Source organism: Rattus rattus, chromosome 9, assembly GCF_011064425.1.
Source record: "Rattus rattus isolate New Zealand chromosome 9, Rrattus_CSIRO_v1, whole genome shotgun sequence".
Taxonomy (NCBI): domain Eukaryota; kingdom Metazoa; phylum Chordata; class Mammalia; order Rodentia; family Muridae; genus Rattus; species Rattus rattus.
The window spans coordinates 51,064,763-51,092,510 of record NC_046162.1 but is presented as its reverse complement, the minus strand read 5'-3'; the positions used below and the strand labels follow the sequence as shown (position 1 = coordinate 51,092,510).

Genomic DNA, 27,748 nt, shown 5'->3' with positions numbered 1-27,748 from the left:
AATGTGTGTAAGTGTGGGTGTGAGTGCGTGTGTGAGTGTGTGTGTGTTAGTGTGTGTGTGTTAGTGTGTATATGTGAGTATGTGAGTGTGTGGGTGTGTGAATGTGTGTAAGTGTGGGTGTGAGTGCGTGTGTGAGTGTGTGTGTGTATTTGGGTGGGTGTGGGGGATCATACTTGAGACCCAGAGCCTAGAGAGTGAGATGGTAGAGGATGAGGCCGTGAGGCCCACAGGGAGAGCAGCCTCCAAACACAGCCCAAGCTGGACCAGCCTTGGCCCACAACACCGCCATTGATGCTTCCGAAGGGACGGAGGAGATGTGCAGGGCTGTGTATTAAGGAGATTAATCTGGCTGCAGTGGTGGCAGCATGCAGATGGCTTGGAGGGGACACGAGGACCAATTAAGAGATACTGCAGCTGTCCCGGCAGGAGGCCTGAGAGCCAGTTTGGTTCTGACAGACAGTGATGTGCTTTTCCCAGGGAAAGGTGGAGAAGCCAGAGCAGGGCTAAGAGGAGGCTGGCTCAAGCCACTCCAGGCTTCCTGTGTCCCATGCCCCATCTCCTTAGCACCTGGCAGCTCCACCAGTCCTAAAAGATTCCGCTCACCGGGGTTGGGGATTTAGCTCAGTGGTAGAGCGCTTGCCTAGCAAACGCAAGGCCCTGGGTTCGGTCCCCAGCTTTGAAAAAAAGAAAAAGAAAAAAAAAAAAAAAAGATTCTGCTCACCAATCTGGACTCCTCAGCTAACCTCAACCCTGAGTTGGCTGTTCCCAACTCATGCTCCCAGGAGCTGGGGTCTACGCAGGCTGCAGGGATGGATGAGGGTGCCTGAGTTAGCAAAAGGCAAGTATTCTGGAGGGTGTGAGAAGCCAGGGCGACAGTAGAGTGGCAGGGGATTCTCAAGCAATCTCGCAAGCTGCATACAGATTATGGCTTTGCCCCTCCCTTCTCAGCCTCTCATAGCACTTCACTGCGCAGCTCACCCCCAGCACCCTCACTCTATTTTCCCCTGTGCCCCTTAGCTATCGATGGAGCCAGCAGCTAGCCTTATCCTCTCCACCATCTCTCCAGCTACTAGAAGTTTCCCAAGTGAATACAAGCCAGGTAGGCTTAGCCTTGCCAGGGCTGGCTGAGCTTCAAGACAGACAGCCCAGGCCCCTGCCACTTAAAATTCTGGAGCCTCAAGCCTAGCAGGCTGACCCATGCTGTAATCGCGGTACTTAGGAAGTAGAGGGATAAAGAACTCAAGGTCATTGTCAGCTACAGCCACATTTTCAGTTCTATGTCAGCCCAGGCAACAAGGGAACCCATCTTTGACCAAAAAAGAAAGAAGAAGAAGAAAAAAAAGGCGGTGGGTTTGGAAGGACTGAGTATGGAGAATGCTTGTCTAGCGTGTGTGGAGCCTGGGTTCTATCCTCAGACTGTACCACACACACATGGTGATATACACATGTAACCCCAGTCCTCAAGAGGCTGAGGCAGGAGTATTGCCGCAAGTTTAAGCCCAGCCTGAGCTATCAAGTAAGTTTAGGCCAGCCTGGGCTACACAGTGAAACTCTCAACAAGAGAAAAGGGATGGGAAGGAAGAAAGCAGGAAATGAGGAAGGGAGAGAGAACTGTTCTGTTCTCATCCTCCTGGTCAACCTCTGGCCTGGAGCCCATGGTTGGCTATTGAAAGCCACTCTCATGCTATGGGCTTCAGAAGACTCCTGCCTGGAAGGTCCCTGGTTCAGGTTAGTCCTGGTCGGTGTTCCTGCCTCTCTGCTGTATCCTGAACCGCTGAGTGGAGAAGTCAGAGTCATGAACTGTGCTGACCAAACAGTTCATGCATGCTGGGCGGCTCCAGACTTGTGTTATGCCTGACCCACAGTTTCCTTTTCCCATGTGGGCTTCATTTCTGTCCCAAACTTGGCCTTCCCAAGTTTCCTTCCCACTGTCAGCCTGCACCTTCACCCCCTCCCTCTCCCACCTGCACTAGGATTCCCTCCATCAGTGTTCCCCATCATTTCTCATAAGTCTCTCTCCAGCTCTGCCCCCTTATAGGAGCTCTCTGAACATTCACCAACAAGTCCCTGCCCCACCTCTCAAGGATCTTTCTAGTTCTTCTGGTAGTAATTGCCTTGGCAGCACCCATCCAGGACTGATCCCTCCTGCCCTGCACCTAGCTTCCTTGGCCCCATGCAGCCCTCTCCTGTCTCTCTAGGGGCTCCCTTCTCTCTCAGTCTACTTCCCCTCAGCCGACATATTAGAGTTCATTCTAGGCCCACACCCTCCCCTTGCCATGTTCCCTCCACCATCACCTCACTCCCCACCCTCCAGCTGTCACCGGAGTGTAGAGGACACTAACCAAGTGCCCTCTAACTCCCTGGCTCCTCTTGCAGACAGACAGCCTGCCTGATATCCCTCTCCTCATGGCCCACAGCCATCTCAAACTCAACACATCTAAAACAAACCCTTCACCTTCTCTTCGAACATGATCCTTCCCCCTCTCCCACTCCATCTTGCCTGGAGATTCTGCCTCGGAACCTCAGAGTTATCGGGAGTCATGCTTGCCCGTCATGCATCCCGACAGTCAGGTGCCAGGGCTAAAGGCCCAGCCAGTAGGATAGCAGACCTGCCCACCTTTGTTCTCTCTCACCCATGCCCTTGGCATGAGGCTCTCCTTTCCTGTCATCTGAGTGATGAAGAGCTCCCTTCCCCATCCCCCACCAGGCCTGCACCTACTGGCAGCTCAGTCTCCCTTAGAGTCTTTGTCACATCCCTGTCACTCCCGCCTTGATTGCCTTGTGCCCCATATGCTACCCAGTACATTTCCAAGCCACTGGATGGCCCTCATCCTGCCCCTTTCTAATACCACCTCCCTCACCTGTTGTGGAGGTGTAAGCTCTTCTCCTTTGTCCCTGGAGTTCAGCTCCTGGGACACTGAAACAGACCAAGGACATACACTTGGCTCTGTCCCACCTTCTGTCATGTCCAAGATGTGCACCCATGTGGAACTGGGGAGGCCTAGAGCCAAGGGATCCCTGAGAGAACACAAGCACCCCTCAGCCTAGTAGCTCCAGAACGGTACCTTCTTACTTACTTAGTCCTCATCCAAGACCCCTTGAAAATATGAGAGCAGGTTGGCCATCAAAAAAGTTTCACCCCATGTCTTGCTAGGCCAACAGCCCCTATCTGGAGTCAAAGGCCAGGCCCAAGTAGAAGGCATCCACAAAGCTTTGCCCTCAAATGTCACATTGGAATAGCTATGTGCCATGTCTGTGTCTAACGAGAGTGTTCCCCAGCTTTCATCAGAGCTGAAAAGGAGTGTGTGACCCCCTTCAAAGGTCTAGGCAAGCCACATGTGGGCCCCACCTCCATCTTACCGTCTCTTCCCTTACTGTGGGCCAATCTCCATCACTTATAAATAGAAACCTTCTCTGGACATACATCTGCAGTGACAAGATGGGTCCAGACACTGGTGGCAAGCAGGAGTGTTCTATCCTGTCCTCTCTTGGCCTAAAAGGCCAACTACCCCAGACTTGTCTGTTCTTCTTCAAGTTCCCCAGCCCTATATGCTACCATCCTGCTCCTTAAACAAAACATTGGCACCTGCCCTTACTGAGACTCATAACCAAGGAAGAACGGTTCGCCTGTGACTCCAAGACAGCAACTCATAGAGAGAACCCAGCTGGGACAACAGGGCACAGGGCCACTTCTTTTTAGAAAGATAAGAATGGCCCCCAGGTACATCTTCTCAAGGCCCTGCTCCACTGGAAGCTTGGGGTCATCCAGAGTCTGAAGATTCAGTGACCTGTGGGCTCTCCTCAGTCCCTTCCCCTGTCTCTAGGAACAAAAAGAGAGCATGGAGCAACCTCCCCTGTCATTTTCACCTTTACTCCATCATGGCTTCCAGGAAGCTTTTGATGAAACACAAAACTGATTTTTAAAAAAATCTTGACTAAGAACTTATTGACATAAGTCAAACTCCTTCCTGTACCTCTTATCCCAACCTAATATCTTGCCACTTGTTCATCTAGCCCATATCTAGTGGCCACTCATTTACATTTAGTGGCTGGTACCTCTGTCCTTCACCCTCCATGCAGCTTTGGATGACTACACTGGGCACCCAGACTCAGCTCGGAGTCCATCCCTTCCCAGCTCCACTCGGCCATGGTGGGAGCATTTACCCCACAGGAACAGGTCAGTTAGGTTGGGTCTGTTTGTTTCTGTAGTGCCAGAGTTTGAACCTAGGATCTAAGGCAGGCTGGGCAAGCATTGAACTCTAGAGTTATATTTTCAGCTCTCTATTACTTAAAAAGTGTTTTTTTAAGACTAGAAAGACATCTAGGTCGCTAAGAGCACTCACTGCTCCTGCAAAGGCACAGGTTTGGTTCCTAGCACCCACATGGCAGCTCAAAATGGCCTGTAACTCCAGTTCCAAGGGAGCTTCTAACCTCCATGAGTTCCTAAACATATATGATGCACAAACACCCACCCAACCACATACACATACATAAAAACCCCTAAATATTTGATTTTTGTTGTTGTTACAGAATCTCAGTAAGTAGTCTAGGCTGGTTTTGAACTTCCAATTTTCTTGCTTCAGCTGGGATGGCCAGCACCATTAGACCTGGCTTATTTTGTTTTATTGAGGGCAACTTATTAAATATTTATTAGCACCACTGTGTAATCCCAAGTCTGACACAAAGGATATGAATGTAGGATGGATGGATGGATGGATGGATGGATGGATGGATGGATGGATGGATAGATAGATGAGTAGGTGGGGGATGGATGGATGGATGAATGGATGGGTGGATGGATGGATGGATGGATGGATGGATAGATGAGTAGGTGGGGGGATGGATAGATGGATGGATGGATGGATAGATGAGTAAGTTGGTAAATGGATGGATGGATGGATAGTTGGGTGGGTAGGTGGGAGGGTGGATGGATGGAGGATGGATAGGTGGATTGGGGTTTGGTGGGTGAATGGATGGGGATATAATGGTATGGATGAATGGATGGATGGGTGGGTGGATGGATGGATGGATAGATGAGTAGGTGGGGGAATGGATGGATGGATGAGTGGATTGGTTGATGGATAGATGAGTAAGTTGGTAGATGGATGAATGGATGGATAGTTGGGTGGGTAGGTGGGAGGATAGATGGATGGATGAATGGATGGATGGGTGGGTGGATGGATGGATGGATGGATAGACAGATGAGTAGTTGGGAGAATGGATGGGTAGGTGAGTAGATGAGTGAATTGGTGAATGGCTGGCTGGCTGGAATAAAATGAGAGGGATGGATGGATAATTCACCATCCTGTACTCCCTGCACCCCTCCCCCCAGTGGTGAGAACAGAGTCCTTTGCTCATCTTATAGTCACCATGTTATTTTCTTGCTGGGGCCTCCTCTTGTGTCCTTGTCCCTTTCATTAATCTTTCTGGCTTTCGCACCAGTACTGCTGGCTAGTGGTTAAGGGGTAGAGGAACCAGAAGAGCGTGTTGAGGTGAAAAACATCCCAAACTTGAGGGTCTGGGGGTATAAGAAGATGAAGTTCCCTCACTGAGAGGTAGGTGGAGGGGAAGGGCACTGTCCCCAGCAACTACACTGAGCAGCAAGCAGAGCAGACAGCCGTAGGAGCCTGGGGAGCAGGGAGGACTGGCACTGGGCCCCCCAACCCCTTCCCCAGGGCTCCCCAAGCTGATCAATACCAGAATTGATGGATACAATCACTTCATTAAGAGCCCCGTGGGGAGAGCAGGAGCCTGGGGCCCAAGAGCCACTGCAGTAGCATCTGCAGAGCCTTCCTTCCTCCAGTCAGCTCCACTTCCCCTGCAGTCAGCTCCACCTGAGGCCTGCGCTCCCTCTCCTTGCCCGTCCTCCTTCGCATCTGGACCTCTGTCTCTGTCTTCAGTGTCTTTCCTCTCTGCCTTCCCCAGTCTCTCTAAAGCGGTCGGTCTCTGTCTCTCTCACCTTCCACACCTGCCCCAGCCTCGTCTGCCCCCTTCTCCCTGGGGTTCCAGTTTGCCCTCTCTGCACCATTCCCATCCCTATTTCTCCCCCAAGCCCCTCTGCATCTCTCAGTCCTGCATCCATCCTCACCCTCCTTCCCAGCACTCCCTTCAGCCTGCACAGGCGCCCAGATGGCGGGACATTCACGCCACAATGCCTGCAAGCACAGGACCATGGCAGCTTCTGGAGTTTTATGACACCCTCCCTATCCTCTGAGCTTGCCAAGCGGCAACCAGTCATCCGCCCAGCCTGCTGGGGACTCCCACTCACCCCCATGGGGCCTTCAGCTACCAGGTTCTAGGACAAACTTATCCCCTACAGCAGATGCTGCCAGCTTAGAATGCGGGTCTCCTATTACTGAGGGTTAAGGAGGAGCTAGGGTTGCCTCTTCTTTCCTCCAGAACGTGGCTAAGGAGTCGCAGGAAGCACTTCATCTAATGGCTTTTCCTTCCCTTCCGAAGGGGCATCCTTCTTGACATCTAACTGAAAGCCCTCTTGCTGCAGCTTCATCTGTCTTCAGCCTGTCTGACTCAGCTTCCTCCCAGTGCAATCAAAGCCTCCACCAGCAGCATCTGGCCAGGCAGGGACTGCTGGGTGCAACTCCCCAGTGGGGAGGGGAGGGCAGCAAAAATGTGTTCCCTTGGGAGAGAGGGACTTAACCAAAACCGGTGCTGAGTGAAACAGAGGAGTGGCAGTTCAGGCCAGGGGATCCAAGGAGGTAAAGAGGTTAGAGGTTTCCATCTCTTGAGTCACAGAAGGGGAAAATGCTGTCCCCACCCTCCCCCAGCCACCTGGCAGAGTAGAACACCTCTCTGCTGGAGGCTGGCAGAGCCTGGCGTGTGCATACATGCCCACACCCCACGCGGCCCAGACACAACACGCCCACCCAGTGCCATGCATGGCCACCCGTTGGCACTGCAGCCGGTGTGTGGTTCCACGCACACCTCGCTGACACAGGGGAAGAACAGTGCAAGGCATGGCTGCTCCATACTGGGTTATTTAAGCAAGAGAGAATGAAGCCAACGGATGTGAAAAATGAGGGGTGTGCCTGGCCAGACAGGGAAGTTCAAGGAAGAGGCAGATGCACATGACATTTGCAGGGCAGGGGTTGGTGGGGTGAGAGTACGGGGGTTCAAAAACCCTCTGAAAAGTGAACATTTTCCTGGCTTCACACCCCCACCCCCACCCCTGGCTCAGCCCATACTGGTTGAGACACTCCTCCTCCACTCCCGTGCCAACTGCCACAAGCTCTCAATGCCTCTGTGTCAGCATGGGGATCTGGCAGGAGGGGTGCACATGCTCACTTCCAAACCAGGAAAGGTGAGATTCTGGTGGTCAGTTCCCTCGCTGCTACCTCGGGGTGGTTTCCAGACAAACAGCATTAAGAGGCAATAACACAAGAGGCCCTACATGCAGCACTACTGGCTGACTTCTTCAGACGGCCCTGCATATGCGTGCAGCCCGGCGCGGTTCCCGTGACTCGACCACACATTCCACCTGTACAGCTCAGTGGTAGCTTCCTCTCTCCGCCAAAGTTCTGTGGCTGGCAGCCATCAACTCACAGAACAAGCGTCCCTCTTCCACATGACAGTCCTCCAAATATTTGAAGACAGCTCACCGTCCCCGCTGAGCCTCCTCTTCTCCTGACTAAACACCCTCCTCCTTGGAGCAGTTCCTCAGACTCACTGATTTCAAGCTGCCCGGCTAGAGCCACCCTGGTTTACAGCAAGGTTCTGACCTGAGGCCAAGCCAAGACTGCCTTGTCTGCTGTACCCTGATATTCTCTCAGGCACAGCCATTCAATACCATCCATTCCTCACTTCTATTTGCATGGTCCTCCTGCCTGTTAGTCACCCTTTACTTACTGAGATAACACACCCCTTGCCTGCCTTGCCTTCTCCAAGAGAAGAGACCAAGAGACCCAAGACTTCTGGAGGCTTGTTGCCCCATGTGCTCATTACATATGCACATAGAGCCTCCCTCTTCTGAGAAGCCTTCCCAGACAGGACATAGCCGTGCCTGCCCGGGCAACCACCACATTCAGAAAGCAGGTGACCATCACTGTGCTCACCCTCTAGAGACCCCACCCATCACTTCATCTCTCCATCCCCTTCTCCCAGTCACAAAGAGGAGCCAACCCTAGGGGAAGAAGCGGTTGTTCAGAGCCAGCCTGGGCCGCATCCCTACCTGCTCGTGGTACTCGATGCCCATGCTGAGTGTATTGACCAGGATAGCGATCATGATTCCCCGGCCAAAGTATTTGCTATCTACGATCTTCCGGAATGTGTCACAGATCAGCCTCCAGAAAGCCAGCACAGAACTAGGCTCTGCGTCTGGGCCCAGGCTCCGCTGTCGCCGCCGGCTGTGGGGATCCCGGAGGTCACTGTGCTGAGCGTCCTGTGTGAACTCATACACGGCCTCGCTGTCTGAGTCAGGCATGTCATGGTCAGCGGACTCTGGCTCTCCTGCTCCTGTCCGGGCACAGTAGGGACAACTGTCCGGCCCGCAGGCTCCACTGTCTGCCTTGGAGCAAGGGCTGGAGATTTTGCAGGAGCTATGGCAGGCTCCTGGAACAAAAGAGTAGGCGTTAGAGGCTCATGGGAGCTGCCTGTCCCAAGAGGATGTAGACCCTGCAGGAGGGAGGCTGGGGCTCCTGTGATAGGTGTGCTAGGCCCTTAGGGAATGGGGCGTTTCTGAATAACAAAATACTCCAATGTCAATAGCACCCTATTGATGGTCACTTCTAAGGATCCTAGGATTGAGAGAGAGGTAGCCACCATGTCCTCTGCGGTCCTTTACAGCTTTCTGCTAGGAACCTAGACCATCTCCCCTTCCCTACAGTGCAGGTCTGCACCCACACAGTGCTGAGTAGCATTTCCCAGGGGATCGTTGGGACCCACCCACCCACACCCACACGTCTTATCACACATACCAGATACACAGACTCACACACTACATGCACATACTCTGCACATGTATAGTGGGCCTATGCTATTTGTACACCACAACAAACACCAAACACATGTACCCAAGCACATTGGTGCCATCCAATGTTATTATACCAGACCCACGCACATATGTGCATATGTACACACCAGGAAGGAGCACCATATCCAAATGCATGTAAATCAGACACTTGTACCCTCATATACACATGCCCACATGGAGTCTCCCCTTCCTTCACGCACACTAGCACACGTACATATATCAAAAGTGTTCTGAATACACACAGGGATGTGCCCCGAGGCATCCCCTGTCCATCTAACTCCTGTTTTCGTCACAGAATATAAGAAATGAGTGGCACCTCTGAGACCACACAGATAAAGCAAATTCGAGGAGGCCCTTGGCTCAAGACCTGACCCCTAGTAGGCACGAAACGACATCTGTATACCACAGGACATCAGTCAGCTCCCACAGTAGTGATGGTCTCACCTACTATACAGTGGAAAGTGGAAGCCTGTGTGTAGGATGTGACCAGCCCACGACCCAGGGCAGGGCAGTGGGAGAGCTAGCATAAAAACCTTTCGCTCTGTGTTCTGTGGTGACATTTTCTGGACCCAGGGGACATCTCACTTATCCCATTACCTTCTGTCACCACGTCCTCCCTGAAACACAAGGCCCCAGGCTGTGTCTGCCCGGGTAGCCCGCCCACAAGCGGCAAGCATCACTACTCCCCCAGGTCGCAGAAGCTCTACCCACAGGCTAGCTGCTCTCAGCACTGGCTGCTCCTGCGTCAGGTCTCTCTGTGCACAGCCGTCACCTTGTGAGGCACCAGTCTGTCACAGGCACTCGCCATCTCCCCTCCCCCGCCCCCGAGCCTTGGGACAAAGGACACAGGGTGGGCTACAGAATCAGATGGTCCTGAGCTCACACTCCTAGCCACCTTTTCTCTTGTGCATTTGGCAAGGTTGCCTGTAAGCTTATTACCAACCTGTCCAGGGGACTCAAGCAGATCTTGCCTGCAAAGCATGTGACAGGCATTCCATCAGGCAGCAGTGGTTAGGTGTTATGGCCAGAGGCATAGAGTGCAGCCCATGGTAGGTGTGCAAGTGTGACCGCTCTCATTATCCCTAATATATACAATCATCGTAATTCCCATTTGAACGGACGGAGTAAGTAGGGCTCAAAGGGAAGTAACGGGATTGGTGGAAGATGCCAGGGCTACAAGAGGCAGTGTGAGGACTTGGAAACTGGACCCTAGGCTCTGGGTCCTCGGACTCCTAGTCTTCTAGGTCACCACCCAGCCTCCAACTGTGGGGTCCCAGCACACCCACCCACGCTCTCACCCGTACTCTGTGTCTCCAGGAGCTTGTGCATGGAGCTGAAGGGCCCAGGTGGGATGTTGAAGCTGGTGAGGGTGGGGGGCCCAGGGCTGGGGGCCACCTCCACTAGTGCTTTATCCTTCAGTATCTCTGGTGGAGGGCTGGTATGCACAGTGGGGTACACCTTCCCACTACCCACAGTCCTACCAGATGCCTCCGATGGGCATCTGGGAGGGGGTGCCTGGCAACGGACTGGCTCCAAGTGGCAGTCAGCATGGTAGAAGCTGTGTACAGACTCCGCACCCCTCGGAGGGCCCCCAGAGGGAGTGGGTGTAGAGGGTGGTGGTAGCATGAGCCGGCGAGACCCATTGGCATCCCTGTCCTGGATCTCTGGGCTGGCCCGGGGAACTCTGAGCGTCCCATTACCCAGGTGGTAGTGGTGATGGTGGTGGTGATGGTGGTGGACCAGGTGGTGGACAGACAGACGACGGTGTGAGCGAGTGCAGCTGCCACTGGGCTGGGGCTCCTGCCCACTACGGGCCACTGGGCTGCTGAGCAACCCAGCCCGCACGCCTATAGCCCTAGAGACCTGGGCCAGCCTGCGGGCTGCTTTGCGGAGGATGTACACCAGGTACTTGAGTAGCTCCTCATAGCAGCTGCCTGGCTCAGAGAAGCTTGCCAGGGTGCTAGCATTGGACAGGAATCGTACACGCTGCTCCCGCATCAGCTGACTCTCCCGCTGTTTGGTCTCGGAGAACTGCGTGGCAATCACCACCAGGCACAGGTTGATCATGAAGAAGGAGCCCACCTGCAGGGGTGGGGACAGAAAGAGGAGATGTCCTGAAGAAAAGAGAAACTCCATGCCAGCTGCCACAATCAGTGGAGTCCTTGGGGGCCAGGCATGGGGTTTGCAACAGTCCAGGCCTTATCCCCACTGTTGCTGGGATAGCGTACTTTGCCGATACCCTCCAGTTCCCTGCCTTTAAATGTGTATGCATGAAGACCCTAAGGCATCTCCCCAGTTCCCGTTAAGAGAGAATGCTGTAGAAATGGGTGCCATACTGGGAACACATAGCCTTCATCTTTATTAACCCTTTGAGATTTCTTATGACTCTCCCACTGGTATCCATTCTTGCTTCATGACCTCGGGTGGGACTCTTAACCACAGAACGACCATACCCTCGTCTGAAAAGAAGGGCCTGACAGACTGGCAAGCCCGTCGTTCTAACTTGCCCATCCTTCCCCCGTCTCCATCTCTATGCCTCGGTTTCCCCCAGAACCCTGGGTAACCTATTGTTTAGACAACAAGCCTAAATGATGGAAATAAATATTTGTGCTAACGAAGCGGACTTTTTTCCCCCCCTCTAGCTCATGTCCTAGTAATTATGATAATTAGCCTCACTAGTGTGATTCCAGAGAGCTGTTTGGGAAGAATTTTTCAGGAGGTGTGTGGGAGGGTGGAAACTAGGCCCCTGATGTCCCTGTCTGCCCCTCCCCCACCCAAGCACTCGTGAGGACGGCAACGATTTACCAGATGAAGAAGTTTACTTGCCTGAGGTACCTGCTTCACCCCTGTGGTAATGGTCAGGGATGGTACAGGTCCTCAGCCAAGCTTGGCTCTGAGCTGGTCATTCCTTCATACTAGGGAAAGTTCCGGTAGCCTGGGGAATTGCCCTTTCTCAGAGCCTACAGGCTGTCGCTCACCCCAGGAGTAGCCTCATTCTGTCCTCGGTGCTCTGAAGCCTGTCCCAGGTTCCCAGATGATCTTAATTTCATTCTTAATCTCTTCCTCTCAGTGACTGACCCTCCACCTGGCTCTGCATTGGCCTCTTGGTGACACAGACTTGGAGTTGGTAACCTGGAGCTGACATCTCAGCTCTCGTCCCAACTTCCTACAAAGTCTCGGGCCAGTGGCCAGCCCTCTAGAGCTCTGAGTTCCCGCTTAGAAGCCGGAGTCCTTGAAGCGCCCACCTCACAGGAGTACGAGGAAGTACAGCCACGCCAGCACTGACAACCCTTCCTGGCAAGACTGATCCACGGCTTGGACAAAGCACATGGTGGGGACAGATAAATGAGGGGCAGTGGTTTTCCTTGCTTGAAAAACAAAGGTGGCAACAAGATCAGGGTGAGGACGAAACGCCCAGCCCCCAGGAAGTGCAGAAAGCAGCAGCTGGCACACAATAAGTGCTCAATAAATATCAGCTGTAAGTGGTATCCATGAAAGCATCTACTATGACTGGTAGTGATTAAAGTGATTAAATGATGCTGCTTTGGCCTGTCTTCTGCCTTCATAATGCCCTGGCATTTCAGAGCTGGAAGGAAGGAGAGACCTCTCAGTATTTCTCAATACTGATTGGAATTTGGGGTGCATGATTCCTTGCTTGTAAGCATTTCAGGGTGTCGAACGTCTTTCTCTTCTCCAACCGAATACCGACAGTGCTCCCCTAGGGCTCATAAAGACAGATCTATACTTGGCCATTTCCGAGCTTCCCTAAGGGACACGACGGTTAGCGGAGTGGGTTCCCTCCACTGTACCAGTGAAGAGTCTGAAGCTGTCAGTGGGAATGGGGGCCTCAAAGAGGACGACTTACAAAATGTCCTAACAGTAGCGGGTGGTAGAGTCTGGCTTTTTGGTCTAGGATTTCTCCTGACTTACCCGTCATCCTTCCCACAGTATGGCAGAGGCTGCCACCCCTATGGGACTTCCCATCTATTCTCTGCCTCCACCTTTGTCCCCATGACGCCCTCCCCACAACTCCCATGAAGGCTGGAGGAGTCACTCACGATGATGAGAAGAATGAAGTAGATGAAGTTGTAGAAGGAGTGAGCGTCCATTACGAAGTACATGATGTCGACCCAGCCCTCCAGTGTGATGACCTGTGGAGGCAAGAGAGACGGCTGACCCTGGCTGGCACCACTAAGGCCTCCTCCCTCTGTCTCACTACCCTAGCCACCACCCTAACCCTGAGGATGAGCACTCCCAGGTTGTACAGTGTCCTGTGACTGTTCTGGGCAATGCCCCAGGGCCCACGTGGCCCCACCTGGAAGATGGCGATCCAGGCATAGCCAATGTTGTCAAAGTTGATGGCGCCTTTGAAGGGGTTGTGCTCGCCCGCAGAGCAGTTGGTATAGTACTGGTTCCAGTTGACACAGGTGGTGTTGCTGGAACTGTTATAGGTCTCATAGTCCAGACTGCAGGGTGGGCCACCACCGCCTTCCCCACGCAGTGTGGGCACACTCCTGCAGGATCGCATGCCATTCTCCCGAGGCTGAGAGCAGATGAAGGGGCTCTCGTCCTCATTCTCTGTCTGGTAATAAGGCTCCAGGTCCACGCTCAGGGGGCTGCAGGGGGATGGGAGACAGACGTAAGGCTGGGGAGTAGGATCCGCCATAGAGACACCAAGGAAGAGAAAGCTGTTGCGGTTGCACTAAGGCACACAGAGGGTAGGTCAGACCCACCGGGGGAGAGGGGATTGGACAGAGGGGTTTGTGGGTAGGGATGGGAGGGCTGGGAGGATATGAGGCCTTGCTCAGGAACTCCAGAGTCCAGAGGTCCTGAATTCTAGGGAGGTGGTTTTCCAACTTTGTTGCAAGTCAAGATCACAGGGAAGTTTATTTTTCCATCCACCCCTTCCTTCTTTGTTAGGTAGTCTCACGTATCCCCAGGCTAGTCTCAAACTCTATATAGCCAAATGATTGTGAATTTATGATCCTCCCGTCTTTGGCTCCTGAGTTCTGGGACTACAGGTATGAACCACAGCACCGGTTTATGCAGTGCTGGGGATAAAAGTTAGGGCTTCATGCATACTAGGTAAGCACCCTACCAACTGAGTTATATCCCCAGCCCTTAAGGAGCCTGCTGCTTCTTCCCTCCCTCCCTCCCTCCCTCCCTCCCTCCCTCCCTCTCTCCTTCCCTCCTCCTCTCCTTCCCTCCCTCCTTCCCTTCCCCTTCCTCTCCCCCTTCCTTTCCTCCTTCCTTCCTTCTTTCCTTCCTTCCTTCCTTCCTTCCTTCCTTTCTTTCTCTCTCTCTCTTTGTTTTAAGGCAAGGTCTCACTTATGTAGTAATAAGGTCTCACTTATGTAGTAATAAGGTCTCACTTAAATATTTTTGACTGGCCCGGAACTATGTAAACTAAACCAACCTGAAACTCACAGAGATCCACCCAACTCTGTCTCCAGAGTTCTGAGATTAAAGACATGCACGATGTGGCTGGCTTCTGGGGGTCAGGGGAAGGGCACTTTAAAAATGCCTAACTCCAAGTCGAACCCCAGGTCAAGGCCACGGGGCACCTCTGGAAGGGGTACCTGGGCATCGGGACTTTAAAACGCCCCAGGTTGTTCCAATGAGCGCCAAGTGACAGATATGAGACCGCGTACATCCATGGCAACAGGAAGCCAGGGACTACGAGAGGCCCACAGCTCCCCAGTCCGTCACCCCCCGGCCCCACCACTCACAGGCTGAAGTTCTCAGGGAGGAAGCATCGGTTTCGAAGCAGTCCTGCCCACAGCTGGACACCCACGATGCCAAAGATGAAAAAGACGAAGAAACAGAGCAGCAGGACGTTGCCCAGCATGGGCAAGGTGTCCAGCAGTAATGTGACGAGAATGCGCATGCCTGTGGAAGCAGAAGAGCCATGCTGGGGGCTCCAGTGTGTCCCAGCTCGGCTGAGTGACACAGGCTCCACTGGTGTGACGTAAGGGGTCAGTTTAAGCTGGAGAGGAGACTGGCAGACACCCCTAACTCTCCTGGGCAGCACTGGTCCCTCTATATTAATTGTCGTATGTCACCACCACCACCTAGCTGGAGAAACCGTGGTTTCCAAAGCCCTCCCAAGTTCTGAGTCCCATCTCACTCTCCCACTGTCCGCGGGGCTGTTGTTATCACCCCCAATTTACAGATGAGAAGCCTGAGGCTCGCAGAAGTGACGTGAGCTGCTCAGGATGAGAACTGCTCAATGTAGGCGCCAGGACTTAAATTTAGGTTTTTGTGCTTCCAAATCCTGCTCCAAAAGGCACTGGCTGGCACACACACACACACACACACACACACACACACACACACACCTCCCACTTCCTTCTCTCACCAGACACAGTCACCTGACCTTCCTAAATGATGCCCCTAGAGGGCCACTGGGGGAACTAAGCTGGGACCTAGAGGCAGGCTAGAGGCAGACAGGATGACCAGCACTTAACCGGGCTTCTGAGCCCACCCCCATCCCCTAGGCCCGCATCTGTGTTCTCTGTGTCTCTGTTTCCTGCTGGGTCCTGATCTTGAAATCAGGGTCTGAAGAGACATACATAACTCTATCTCTTAGGGAGTATTCCCTGCCTCCAGGGTCAAGGCCACTACGTACCCCCAACCCCAAATAAAAGCCTGTTAGGGACCCACTCACCTCGCTTCAGTTCTGGTACTCAATACCCCGAATACTTGAACTAGCCTTCAGAAGACTCAGAGCGCCTAAGCCCTGGTCAAACTGGTGGATCTCTAGTGGCCTATTTGACCTCCAAAGTACCCTGTGTGGGCCCTGCTCTCTCCAGGGCAAAAGGTCTAAACGACAGCACACCAGCAACTGGTTAACCTTCCTGATGGCCACAGCCACCTTGCTGTAGCCGGCCCTCCTTCTTTTCAGTTCTTCCCACCCCCCTTCAGCTCCTCAGAGATCCAACTGAGATCAATTCCTCAGGGCTTGCATTAAGGGAATTACAGCAGTGGTTAGTCTGAGGTCTATAAATCTAGTGGCTGTCACCTGGGAGAGGAGGCCAGCCACGCCCCTCTTCTGGATCCCCGTTAGCGCCACACATCCTGCCCCACCCCAGACTCACTCAGCAGTTCTGCCCTCCCAGAGATATCTGCAACACACACACACACACACACACACACACACACACACACACACACACACGCGCGCGCGCGGCTGCTGCAACATCAGGCATAAAGTCAGGCATGGTGCCCCCTCCTGAGGCCCCGGTGGGGACCCTCTGCAGCATGGATAGGTTGAGGAATTGCAAAGGGGGCCTGCAAAGGAGGAGGGGCAGGACAGCAAAGGAGCTGGAGCTGCCAAACCTTTGCTGGCTCCAGAACCAATGCGGTTTAATTTAGATAATGGTCCCGGCGATCACTGCAAGAGTTGGAAAGGGGTTGGGGGAGGGGGGGAATGCAACTACGGCCGGAGTGTAAGGCATGGAGTGGCCTTGTCTTGAGAGACAGCCACTAGCACTTTGTGTCCCCTCCTGCGGGTCTGACAGTCGCTCCACTGGTCCCCGCCCATCTTTATTACCCTAGAAAGGGGTCATCTGAGGTGTTTCTAAGATTCTGTCTAAAGCATGGCTGGCTGAAATGACTGGGAGGGGAGATTTTCCCACCAGGGCTAGGGGCTCCAACTGGGTCCCTACTGTGCCCTTCTCTGTCTCAGCTTCAAATTGTTAGGTCATGATGCCTGTGCCACATCTCCTCTGAGGGCCTTCTGTCCAGGGGTGAGGGCTAAGGGGTCACTCACTGGGCACCCGGTTAATGGCCCTGAGCGGTCGCAGCACACGGACTGTCCTGACTGCGGAGAAGCTGACGTTCTGCAGGTCCAGCGAATACTCCAGCATCCTGTGGGGAGAGGCCAGGAAGGAGGCCCTTTGAGTTTGAGGCCAAGTTCATGTGAAAGAAGCCAGTGAAGAATTGTGCTGTGAGGTGGCAGAATGACCTAGGACTCTCCCCTCTCCTCTGCCAAGGGAGGCTGAAGATCAGCTCTGTCTAAGGGGCAAGGACCCTCACCCCCACCCCAAGCAATGACAGTCTCCTCTGACCCCAAAGGAAGACTGAGATTCGGAGGAAAGGCCAGGTCACTGCAAGCAGGCAGCCTTGGCTGACTGGACAGCCAGAGAGGCAGGAGATCAACCCACTACTCTTCTGCCCTAGCCAAAGCCCTCACCCTGCAATGACAATGAAAAAGTCAAGCCGGTTCCAAGTGTCTCCCAGGTAACATTTCTTCCCAAAGATGCCCAAGGCCACCATCTTCACCACCATTTCCACAGCAAAGAAGGCAAAGATGAAGTCATCGAAGGCCTACAGTGGAGAGGAGGGGCTGAAGAAACTGAGGAGATTGGGGGGGACACCCCTCCCACCCAGAGCCCACCAGTTGGGCTTCTGGTAGAACATAGTTCAGGGTATTAAGATCTAAGAAACACACACGCACGCGCACGCACACACACACGCACACACTCACCTGCAGGATCCGGCAGCGCTGGGAGTCACAGGCAATGTCCTCACACGGCCTGAACATACCCAGAGTCACACAGTTGAGAAGAATGACCAGCATACTGACTCGCTCGAACCACGTATCCGGCGTCAAGGAAACAGTTATCCAGAGCCTGAGCTGTCGGAGAATACTAATGCTTGCTACCTGTCCATTAACCCCCTGAGGGATTTTGGAAACACAAGAGGTGAGATGAAAGGTCTTTTATCACTCCAATCCCGTCTTCCTCATCTGTAAGGTGGAGGAAGCCATGACTCCCCTGGCGGTTTGCACAAGCCGTGTCGGGAACAGCATCGATGGTGCGTGTGGAAATGCCAGGCCCATGAGTTTGCTGTGAATCTCAACCTCCTCACTCACCAGATAGATGTGAGAAGCAAGTGAGATAATGTATGCGAATGTGTTACACAAACCTACAGTCGGATTAAGCCTGCCTTACAGTTTACCACGCACTTTCGCACAATGCCACGACGACGACGAAGGCTGCTCACAACAGCCCCGTGAGGCATCCAGGGTGGATCATTCTATTCCCCACAACCCAAGGACAGCAAGACCCAGAGAGCTGAAGCCAAGTCATGTGCCAGAGTCGCTCAAGATGCCAGGATGAGCCTGAGGCTTCCAAACTCGTGGTCTACTCTGTCACCTTCCTTATACTACACACACTCAGACAGGCAGGGACTCATGAGAGCCTTGGTACCAGACAAGGAAGCCTACATCTTCAGCCCCCCTCCCCTATCCCCAACACTTCAGGGGAGCCCCAGGCTCTCCCTTCAACCACCAGCTTCTTAAAGTCCTCAGCCTTTTGTCACATCCATGCCTTTTGGATCAAAACTACTCCCCATGCCAGAGCCTGGACTGGTACAAGCTTTAGCTATACAGAGCGGACAGTAGGATCATACATGAGGCTGGCCTGCCACCATATCTCTCGTACCTTCTAAACCCAAGCAGCTAGGAGCAGAGGAAGTTCTTTCTAAATCCTGGGCCTTTCTACGTGAGTTCTGTTGAGTGGCTGACCTTCAGCCCATTGGCATGAGACTATACAAGATCCCTCTGGATAAAGAAGGTTCTAGGCCCTGAACCCCACAGATACACAACCAGACAGCCTAGTTTCCTCATGAAAAAATAGGGGTGAGGTAGAAAGAACAAAGTAACCAGAGACGAGTAGAGTCTAGAAAAGGAGGAAGGGGTTGTGGCTGTCTATTGCCGGCCCTCTACTCGGTGCCTAGAACCCTTGGGCTGTTCTTGTCTTTGCCTTGCTTCTGGACTGGGAATGAGGAGATGATCAGGGAGGTTCAGAGAACTAAAACTGGGCCTGCAGGTTGCCTTCCACTATACCCACCTCTGTGCTGAATCTCCAACCCTGACTTCTCCCTCAGCCACCTTGAAGCCTTCCCCCTTCTTTTTAGCCAGGCTCATTTCTCTTGGGCTCACATCCCCCATCACCACTCGCCTAGCACCCTAGAAGTCCTAAGATGTTCCAGTTTTCCTACTATCCATCCTTTAAAAGAACGAGAGTATGGTGCACACCTTTAATCCCAGCACCTGGGAGGCAGAGGCAGGCAGATCTCGGAGTGCAAAGCCAGCCTCCTCTACAGAGCAAGTTCCAGGACAGCCAGGGCTGTGCTGTGTCTCAAAACACCAAAAGAAAAAAAGGGTAAAAATAAAATAAAATAAAATAAAATAAAATAAAATGCCAGGTTTAGAGGCTTAGTAGGTGAGCAGGGTAAATGAAAGTGTTTCTACAGGGCTGTTTTCCTGACTGTAGCCCTGAGTGTAGCCAATAGATCTCTCTCCAGAATGGGGGTCAGCCAGGGGTCACTCTGGAAAAAGGGGGGAAAGGGAGGAAGCCACCACTTGGAAAGGAAAGGACACAATTACCCTTAATAACTAGTCTGTTTTCCCCAAGCTAGCCCATTCTCCTCTGCAGGACAGACAGGGCCTAGGAGGGGCAGGCCCTTGAGAACAACGTTGGGGGAGAAGGGCTCCAGGGTATCTATTTGGACATCCAGTGACAGTGACTCTACCTAGTTAAGTCATCCATGTTCATGGCTCTTCTCCGGTGCTAGTTATGGCTCCTGGCAGGTAAGGGTACTCTGCTGCATCCTTAACAGCAGCGACAAAGCCCAGAGTGACACGCAGTCCCGAGCAAATGGCCAGTGCCCAGCAGGAATAAATGAATGAGCCACTGTGCCTGTCAGTCAGTCATCTGCCTATCTAGAAGCCAGATGTGCCTCCCCATTCATGTTTTCCTGATGTTTCCCTGAATAGTGACAGATTCATGACAGTGATGTAAGGGGGAACAGAATTGACCTTTGGAAGAACTGCGTCCCCCTTCTGTCCCAGAAAGACTCGGTCTGGGACCTCTGATAGTCAGAACCTGCCCCCAGACAACCCCATATCTGGCTCTTAACCAAATCCCCTTCTCCAGGTTCCTTGGCAATCCAGCCTGCACCCAGGCACATTCCTTGTACTCTGGCTTCCCCTTCACTGTAGATAAGTATGAAAGGACAGGCAAATCTAGAACAACCTGAGTAGAGGAATATCTAAAGGGGGGGATCTTTCACCCTTCCCAGGGTGGGGCTTGTTTCCTTGGCAACATGGCAGTATGTCACTGTGTGATGTTCTTCTGTTGCCATAACAACAGGAGAATGTGTCACCAGGTGGTGTGGATTTGTTGCCATGGTAATTGAAGAGACACCCCCCACCCCCTTACACATTCTCTCCCCTTGCCCAGATTGCTCTCTTGTCCTTATGCAAGGAAAGAGAAGCAGGGAGACCCACAGGTTATCAGGTTGGGGGAAAAACCATGTGACAGATCCCCATGGTAACCAAGGGAACGGGGGACACTGGTTGCCATAGTGACTAAGAGAGACCTGTGCGGTCACATGTCTACTGTTGCTATGGTGACTGTCCGGGCTGGAGTGGATCCCAAAGGGTGGGAGCAGGAGAGGGGAGGATCTTTCTCCTCCCCACAACCCACCATCAAAAGCAGAGAAAGAGAGAATGGCAGAAGCAGACCTCTCTACCATCCCTCCCCCTCCTCTCTTTCCTGGGAAAGAGAGGGAAATAGAGCATGTTATATCCACAAATGAGTCTTCTCCATAGGTTTTTATCTAGATAGAGCTTTTGCCTAGATTATTGGCAACTAGAAATCTAAGGCCCTGGGCCCAGGGTGTGAACCCAGACGGCAAGCAGGCCTCTCTCCCTCCCAGAAGTCTGGAAATGTGAGACTAAGGAAAACTGAGGAGGAAATTGGCCTGGACCCAGGGATTCTGGCCTTCTAGTAAGAGTTGGGGGATGGGGCACAGGTCCTTGCTTCACCCACCCCACCAAGAGATTGGTAGTCTATGGGATCTCATGCTCCCTAGGGCGGAAAACGTCCAGGGGTTTAGTTTGAGGGCCTGTGCTCATTTATTTTTCTTCAGAAAAGGGGAATCCCCAACAATGGCCCCATCCCACTAACTACCCTGTTTCCCTATGCGCCCCCAGCTCCGGTGTGTGGGTGTGTGGGGAAAGAGGGTTCCAAATGAACTGAAAACTGAAGCCTGCCCGAAAGGCAGCCAGCCCCACCCAGAGACAGAGACAGGAGACACAGAGACACATGAGAAAGGGCCACTGGAATCTTTGGGAGGGGAAATAGGCCAGAAATCTGATTCAAACTCTGTGACTGGGTGGTGTGTGTGTGTGTGTGTGTGTGTGTGTGTGTGTGTGTGTGTGTGTGTGTGTCTGGGCGCGCGTGTGTGAGCAGTGTGTCTGTCACCATCCCAGCTAAGGCAGGCTGGGCGGGGTGAGAGCTGGGGCGGGAGCAGCAGAAGGGGGGCCAGGGTGGAGGGGTAATCCCAGGAATGACTCCAACTGGCACTAGGGGTGATGGGGAGTCCCCCAGCAGTGGAACAGAGTACGTGCAGAGGAGTCTATATGACCCAGAAGAAAGGAGAATCTGGGACAGATTACCCAAGATCCTCTGCCCCCACCCCAATTCTACTCAGTTCTCTGCCCCAGCTCTTCTCCCCAGAACCTTCTCTGGATGGTCGAGGGTTTGGAAATGGGACGGATGAGGGAACATATGAGATTCAAGCAACCCCCTTATATGCCCCCCCCTCTGGGGACCCAATGGAGAACCCTCCCTTGGGAAGAATCGGAAGCCTTGGGGCACTGGGACAATGGCAAGGGAGACTACAGGAATTCCTAGGGCCTCTTCCCTTCTAGAGACACACACTTGGACACACACAGTGACGCATAGTCCCGCACTCACATTCACTTCTGGAAGCCATTAGGACTCCTGTCTCTCAGGCCTCCCCGCCCCTCCTTCCCCCAACTCCTGGCAGGCTCCCCTCTCCTTCTCTGGCCCCCCTCCCACTCCTCCATCCCAAATGCCAGCCTGTGATTTCCAAATGAGAAAAAGCTGTGCTGGGCTCTGAGCTTGGAGAAACTCCTACACAAACTTCCAGATGTGACACAACAACCCGAGAGGGAATGCTCAGGAACTCCTTCCCGGGAGGGGAAACGCACGCCCTCACACTGTAAGAAACACACTGCAAAGGCCAGCGGTCCCTGTAACCTGGGAAGCAGTGGCTTGCCAGGGAGCTGGTTGGGCCCATGTCCCTGATCACCCCAGTAGAGGAACATAGACTTTTGTCTTTCCTCCTTCTTCCCTTCACAACATACACACACACACACACACACACACACACACACACACACACACACACACACACATCCTACCTACACCTAGATCTCCACTCTAGGAAATCTGGCCTTTTAATGAGGCCGCAAGAGGAAGGGGCCGAGAAAAGTATGTCGAGAAAAAGGCTAACTAACTGCTTCAGTTAATTGGGGAGGGGAAGCCTGTCAGGCCCCTCAGGACCAATGTCTTCGTGACCTACATTGGGAACTCCTGAAGCCAACAGAAGTCTTATAGATACCCAAAAGAGAGGAAGGAGAGGGTTAAGGCTCAGGGGGCAGTTCAGAGTCCTTCTCTGGCGGTGGAAATACACTTGTCCTTGTGACTTGGGTCGGATGGGAAAATGGGGGTAAAAGTCCCGGTAGCCCCCTTTACCAAGAAATTGTTCTCGGCATATTCAACTAGCTAGTCTAGATTTAGGGACATAGATGCTACACACCCAGGACCACACATGACTCCCCAGATTGGGCCTGCCCCCCAATCTCAAGATTAACACCAGACTCCCACCTCTTTCCCTCGTGCAAGCCTGGTCACTTATTTCCTTCCAGGAAAGTACCTCCAGATCCTCCACCTGGAGATAGGACAAGTGGGAAGAGATGCTTGCCAGAGGTCTGTTTTTAGGGGGTATTTGAAGGGAGAGGTTACCCCTAGGACTCCTGAGAAGGAGAAGGTAGGGACTGCTAGGGGTTTCCCATTCATAATGTGGTTAGGAGTGGAGATGAGGGCTTCTTTTCTCATCTCCATCTCTGCCACAGAGAAGGAGACCTTGGGACAGAGACTCATAATTCAAGATAGCAGTTAGGGAGACCACAGTCCTCAGAGCCCCTAGGCTCTAGGGGCAAAGGATTGGGAGGGGTGATGAGGGGAGCTTCTCAAGACTCAAGGAGTGTGGAGCAGGGGGTGGGGGGACTCAGCCTATATCCTGCTTTGCGCACTAGAGGCAGCGGCTGCAGAGGGCAGCATCAAGCTCTCCCCTGCCCCTGTGCTCCAAAGCAGAGCCGGACTTGGGCTCTCCAAGGCTACAGGGTAAACCTGGGGTCTCCCAGCCTGACTCCCAGAGAATTCTCTGGGCTAGAGGAAGAGAATCAGAAGAGGCTATCAGCACTGGGATAGCCATACAGCCAGCCCCCACCTTTCTGGTACCCCAGAGATGGGCGTCAGTCAAACCAGTGAGTGCTTTATGCTAAGGGTTTTTAAGAGGACCAGGGGTTCCCTGACCACGCCAGGCTAAGCAGAGGTGAGGGTGAGGATCACAATTCATCTGCCTGGAATGTTGGGCATGCGCTCCCAAAACCCATCCACAGAGTAGGCTTGGGGAGCTCGACCTCAGCCCTCCTTAATGAACACACTGGCAGTCTCCTGGTCCCCCCAACACTTTCAGACGACTGCGGTTTCCCATACCTGGTCTGCCATCAGCCGGAACACTCTGATTTGTGAAAGGGGAGGCGTAGTGTGGACGAGCTTAATCCCATCCCCCACTTGCCGGAGCTTTTGTCAGTACCCCCCCACACTAGAAAAAAATCCAGCACAAAACTCCCCAACCCAACCTTAGCACTCAACATCAGATAAAGAATTGAGGTGGGGAGGGCGCTGGCCGCATTGGGCTCTCTCTGAAAGGGGCTCCAGTCCAGCTCTGGGGGTAGACAGCTCCCCCTTCACCACATCTTGTTCTCATTCTGCACCCCTGACATCAGCCGCCGCCGAAATCTCCTTGTTGTGCCTCCAACCCGCGGATTGGGAGGGTGTTGGGGGGTAGGACCTGCCCCCACCCCTGTTTCCCGCTAGGTCAGTAAAAACCTCAGCCTTAAGGACTAGGTAGGGGGACTGGACCCTAGAATCCGCCGCAAACTTTGGGGCGGGGGCATAAGGAAACCCCAGGAGATTGCGGTCTCCCCTCCTCCGTCCCCGCAGCTTCCTCTCCACCCCTGCCCCCAAACTCGAAAACCAAACCCAGCTCGCTAACCCGCCGGCGGGCGGGCTGGCGGAGTAGAAAGCCCAGGCTCCTGAAGCTGCCCACATCTGGAGGATGACGACCCTCCTCTGCCCACATCTGTAGAGCATCCAGCTGCTTGCCAGAGGGTCACCTCTCCTCTCTTTTCCTAGCTTGGATTTAAACCCTCCACCCCTCACCCCCGCCCAAGGAAGACTGAGGTGTGTGTATTCGGAGGTGGGGCTCGTCTGGGGTACCCACCAGTCTCCGCTTCTACTCAGACGCCCCCTCCCCTCCTTAGCAGTCTCCCACTCAACTGTTCACAGTCCAGGCTCACTTCTCCAACTCACCTAGCTTTCGGTCCCCTCTGGCGACACGGCCCGCCCCCCTGTAGACCCCCCTAGTCCGGCCCATCGCGGTGCCCCGAAGGATATGGGTTACAGACCGTGCGGAGACACCAGCTCCGCGGGCGGCTGTCCTGGCTCAAGTAGAAGAAAACCACCGGGGCTAGCGCCGGGTACGGCAGCCCCTCCGCCTCGGAGTCCGCGCTGCCCGGGTCCTTTTCCGTCGACCCCGGCCCCTGCCGGCCCCCGGCCCCGGACAGGTCGTTGAGCTGCGTGAAGCTACGGGGCTGTCCCGACTCCTCGGCGCCCGCTCCATCCTCCTCCTCGTCCATCCTCTGGCCAGCCGGGGCCCCGGGGGGTCCGAAGAGGGGCGAGCGGAGCCCCTCAGAGGAGGTGTCCTCACGCAACCGGGGGACCCCGGTGGGGGAGCATGTGGGGGGCTCTAGAGAGCTTGCTGAGCCCCCAGGAGGGCCAGTTCAGCTCAGCTCCCCCTGCCCTCAGGGGCATGCTGCCCGCGGGGCGCCGGGTCTCAGGGAAGCCCCGCCTGGCGAGAGTCCCGCTTCCCCTGGGTTCCCGGGGGCTCCCCGACTAGCCGGCCGGCTTCCCCTCACTTTGTTCCGGCTTCTTCGCTTCGCGCCCAGGCTCCGGTTGCCCGAACAGGCGCTACCTTCGGCGAAGCAGCCCCCGAGAGGAAGAGAAAAAAAAGGGGCCACCCGATGGAGGGCGGGGGTCCGGGGAGGGGCGCCCCCTCTTCCCTCAGCGCAGCTGGAGCAGGATCTAAGGGGTCAGCATCGTCCCGGCTCCGCGCCAGAGACGGCGGGGGGGGGGAGGGGAGGAGGGATCTCTTTGGGGGTGGGTTTGGAGGGGGTGGGGGCCGACTCCTTCCTCCCCCCCTCGGCGGGCTAAAGGACCGGGAGGGGCGGGGGGACCGTGGGGGGCCGTCCCGGGCGGGGGTGGAGGCGGAGATGTCGCCGCTGCCGCCGCCGCCGCCGTGGCTGCCGTTGCCGTAGCTGTCGCCGGCGCCACTGCCTCCTCCTCCGGCCGAGACGCGGAGCGAGAGAACGAGCGAAAGCGGCGGCGAGGAGCCCGGCGCACACCACAGCTGGATCCCTCACTCCAACTTCAAGCCTCGGCCCCGCCTTTCCCCAGCCAACCTCACAGCCAATCGCCGTGCATCACCGGTCCAGAGCCGCCCTTCCATTGGTCGGCCGCCGTGCCAGTGCGGGAGGGGGTACCGGGGGAGAGAACCACAGCTGGAATCCGGTTCCCACCCCAAAACCAGGACCGCCTTTCTACCCTCCTCTTGCCCCTGGGTTCGCTCCCGAAGGCTGGGGCCAATCAGACGACTGTCCAGACCGAACCCACTTTCCTATTGGCCTCTGGGGTCTTTGGGACTCCCCTGGGAGGGAGCCTCGAGAAATCAAAGTATTTGGCGTGGAGTCCTGGGGTAGCCCAACCGGCCTCTGACATCTTTTGTCCAGGACCCTCAAATTGGACAGCAGCCAGAAGTCAGAACCTTAGTCTAAGCAGGACTGGAAAAGAAGGGAGACAGGAATCACAGGAGTTAGGGGTGTTACCGGGACCCCACAGCTAAATCCGACTCTCCACCTGCTTAATAACCTACCCCCTGCTTGAACCTGGGAGTCAGACTGGGGAAAGGGAAGAAGAGTCAGGTGTTTCAGGCTGGAAGGGGTCTGTTTGGGAAGAGTAGGCGTGGCTAGAAAGGTAGGGGTGGGCGTGGTCTGGGAGTGTTTGCTGGTCCAGATCCTTGGTCCACTTCTAAGACGTTGACCCGGCCTAACCCTAACCCAGAGGTCTTCTCACTGATGGTGTGAGCATCGTCTGCTTCTAGAGATCTCTGAAGGTTAGAGAGTCCCTTCAGGGGCTTCATGGGGAAAGCATAGCTTCCAGGCATGGCACCAGACTGCAGAGCCTGGATAACCTGCAGCCCCAACGTGGGAGCAGCCTGCGAAGGCCACTGTGGGCCTCGAGTGTTTGGAAGGAATGACACACAGAGCTGAGCTTTACTAACTTCATCCTGCAAAACTCCACTCTGTGCCTCAGTTTCTCCCCTTGATTCCCAATATGACTTAAGAGAAGTATCGGAGAGAGAGAGATTCTTCCTGGAGTTACTCCACACTGTACTGGGAGTGGTGCTGGCTCTTGTGTGTCTCCCAGGCAGGCACACGCAAATGGAGACCCTGGTTGTCGCCCAGCCTCATCTCACTATGTTCAGGGGCTCAGTCGATTCTATTTCCCTTACAGTCTCCAAAGGCTGTGGGTGCCAGAGAGCCTTGCAAGCGCCACTGGAGTTCTATGATGGGGAGGGGAGGAGGAGGGAAGCGTTTATGTTAGACGCAGGGAAAATGTCTCTACAATCTGCGTAGGATGTATACGACAGAACGACAGGATCCGTAGTCCTGGTAGACTTCAGGAATGGCACAAGCCACTGCAGAGAAGCCGAGGGATGGACCGGATCACCTCCTGCAGCCCCTGATTACCAGGCGTTCTTCCCTGACAAAAGTTGCACCACCCACACATCCTCCAGAGGCCTCCTGGCACCATGACTTGGGTTTGGGGCCGCGTCAGCTCCCACTCTGGCCAGTTGCCAAGATGGGGTGAAGAGGGCAGAGCTGCTGCTGTGCTGTCACCTTCCTGGTGGCCCTTTTGCCAAATCCCAGCATTGAGTTGTGCAAATGAGGCCAGTCCTGTTTGCAGTTCATGCTAATGAGCATATCCCCTAAGTGCCTGTTTCTCCTGGAGGGAGCCTCTGCTCTCATTCTGAGTGTGAGGCGCCAGTCTTGAACTCAGAGTCCTTTTCTGGGATAGAGGAACTATTTATGGCTTTGCTTTCAGAATCTGACATCGTCTCTCCCTCCTGTGTATCCTCAGTCTAGCACATGGACTTGCTCTTCTGACCACCATCTTGAAGCCTTAGGGTTGGCAGCCTGAGGTAGGAACTCTTATAACCCAGTCTCTAAAGCAGAGGACTATGTGAGACCAGAGGCTTGCCCTGCCCCACAGTTCTCCAGTGGTCAGGGTGGTCCATCTCTTCATCCTCAGGCTTGCCCTGTTCTGGAACATACCAAGAAAAGAGACAGGCAGACACCAGCTGGAAAAAGCGAGACCTACTTCCTTGGATTTGCAACCTTAGGACAATCTGCCATCTAGGACAGCCTAGGGCATCAGGGGACCCTATCTGCTACCTGAGTTGGGGAAGGGAGGACGAAGGCAAGAGAAGATAGGAAGCTTTGCACCCCAGTACTCCAAGGCACCCCTTCCTGCTGAC

General features: G+C 54.2%; 1 protein-coding gene across 13 annotated transcripts in view; it reads right to left on the bottom strand.

Annotated features, from left to right (window-relative positions):
- The window catches only part of Cacna1g (calcium voltage-gated channel subunit alpha1 G), a 67,941-nt gene extending 42,643 nt beyond the window's left edge, over positions 1-25,298 (bottom strand). For 9 of the 13 annotated variants that reach the window (XM_032913258.1, XM_032913261.1, XM_032913260.1 and 6 more), the window contains exons 1-9: positions 24,550-25,297; positions 17,475-17,586; positions 17,181-17,314; positions 16,758-16,855; positions 14,716-14,875; positions 13,302-13,602; positions 13,045-13,137; positions 10,285-11,068; positions 8,186-8,565 (exon numbers count right to left, since the gene is read on the bottom strand). In XM_032913258.1, coding sequence (XP_032769149.1) covers positions 8,186-8,565; positions 10,285-11,068; positions 13,045-13,137; positions 13,302-13,602; positions 14,716-14,875; positions 16,758-16,855; positions 17,181-17,314; positions 17,475-17,586; positions 24,550-24,791 — 2,304 coding nt within the window. In that variant the 5' untranslated portion in view covers positions 24,792-25,297. Of the gene's footprint in view, positions 1-8,185; positions 8,566-10,284; positions 11,069-13,044; positions 13,138-13,301; positions 13,603-14,715; positions 14,876-16,757; positions 16,856-17,180; positions 17,315-17,474; positions 17,587-24,549 lie in introns of all 13 variants that reach the window. The other 4 variants (XM_032913255.1, XM_032913254.1, XM_032913256.1 and 1 more) reach the window with 2 other exon arrangements.
- Positions 25,299-27,748: the final 2,450 nt, after the last annotated feature.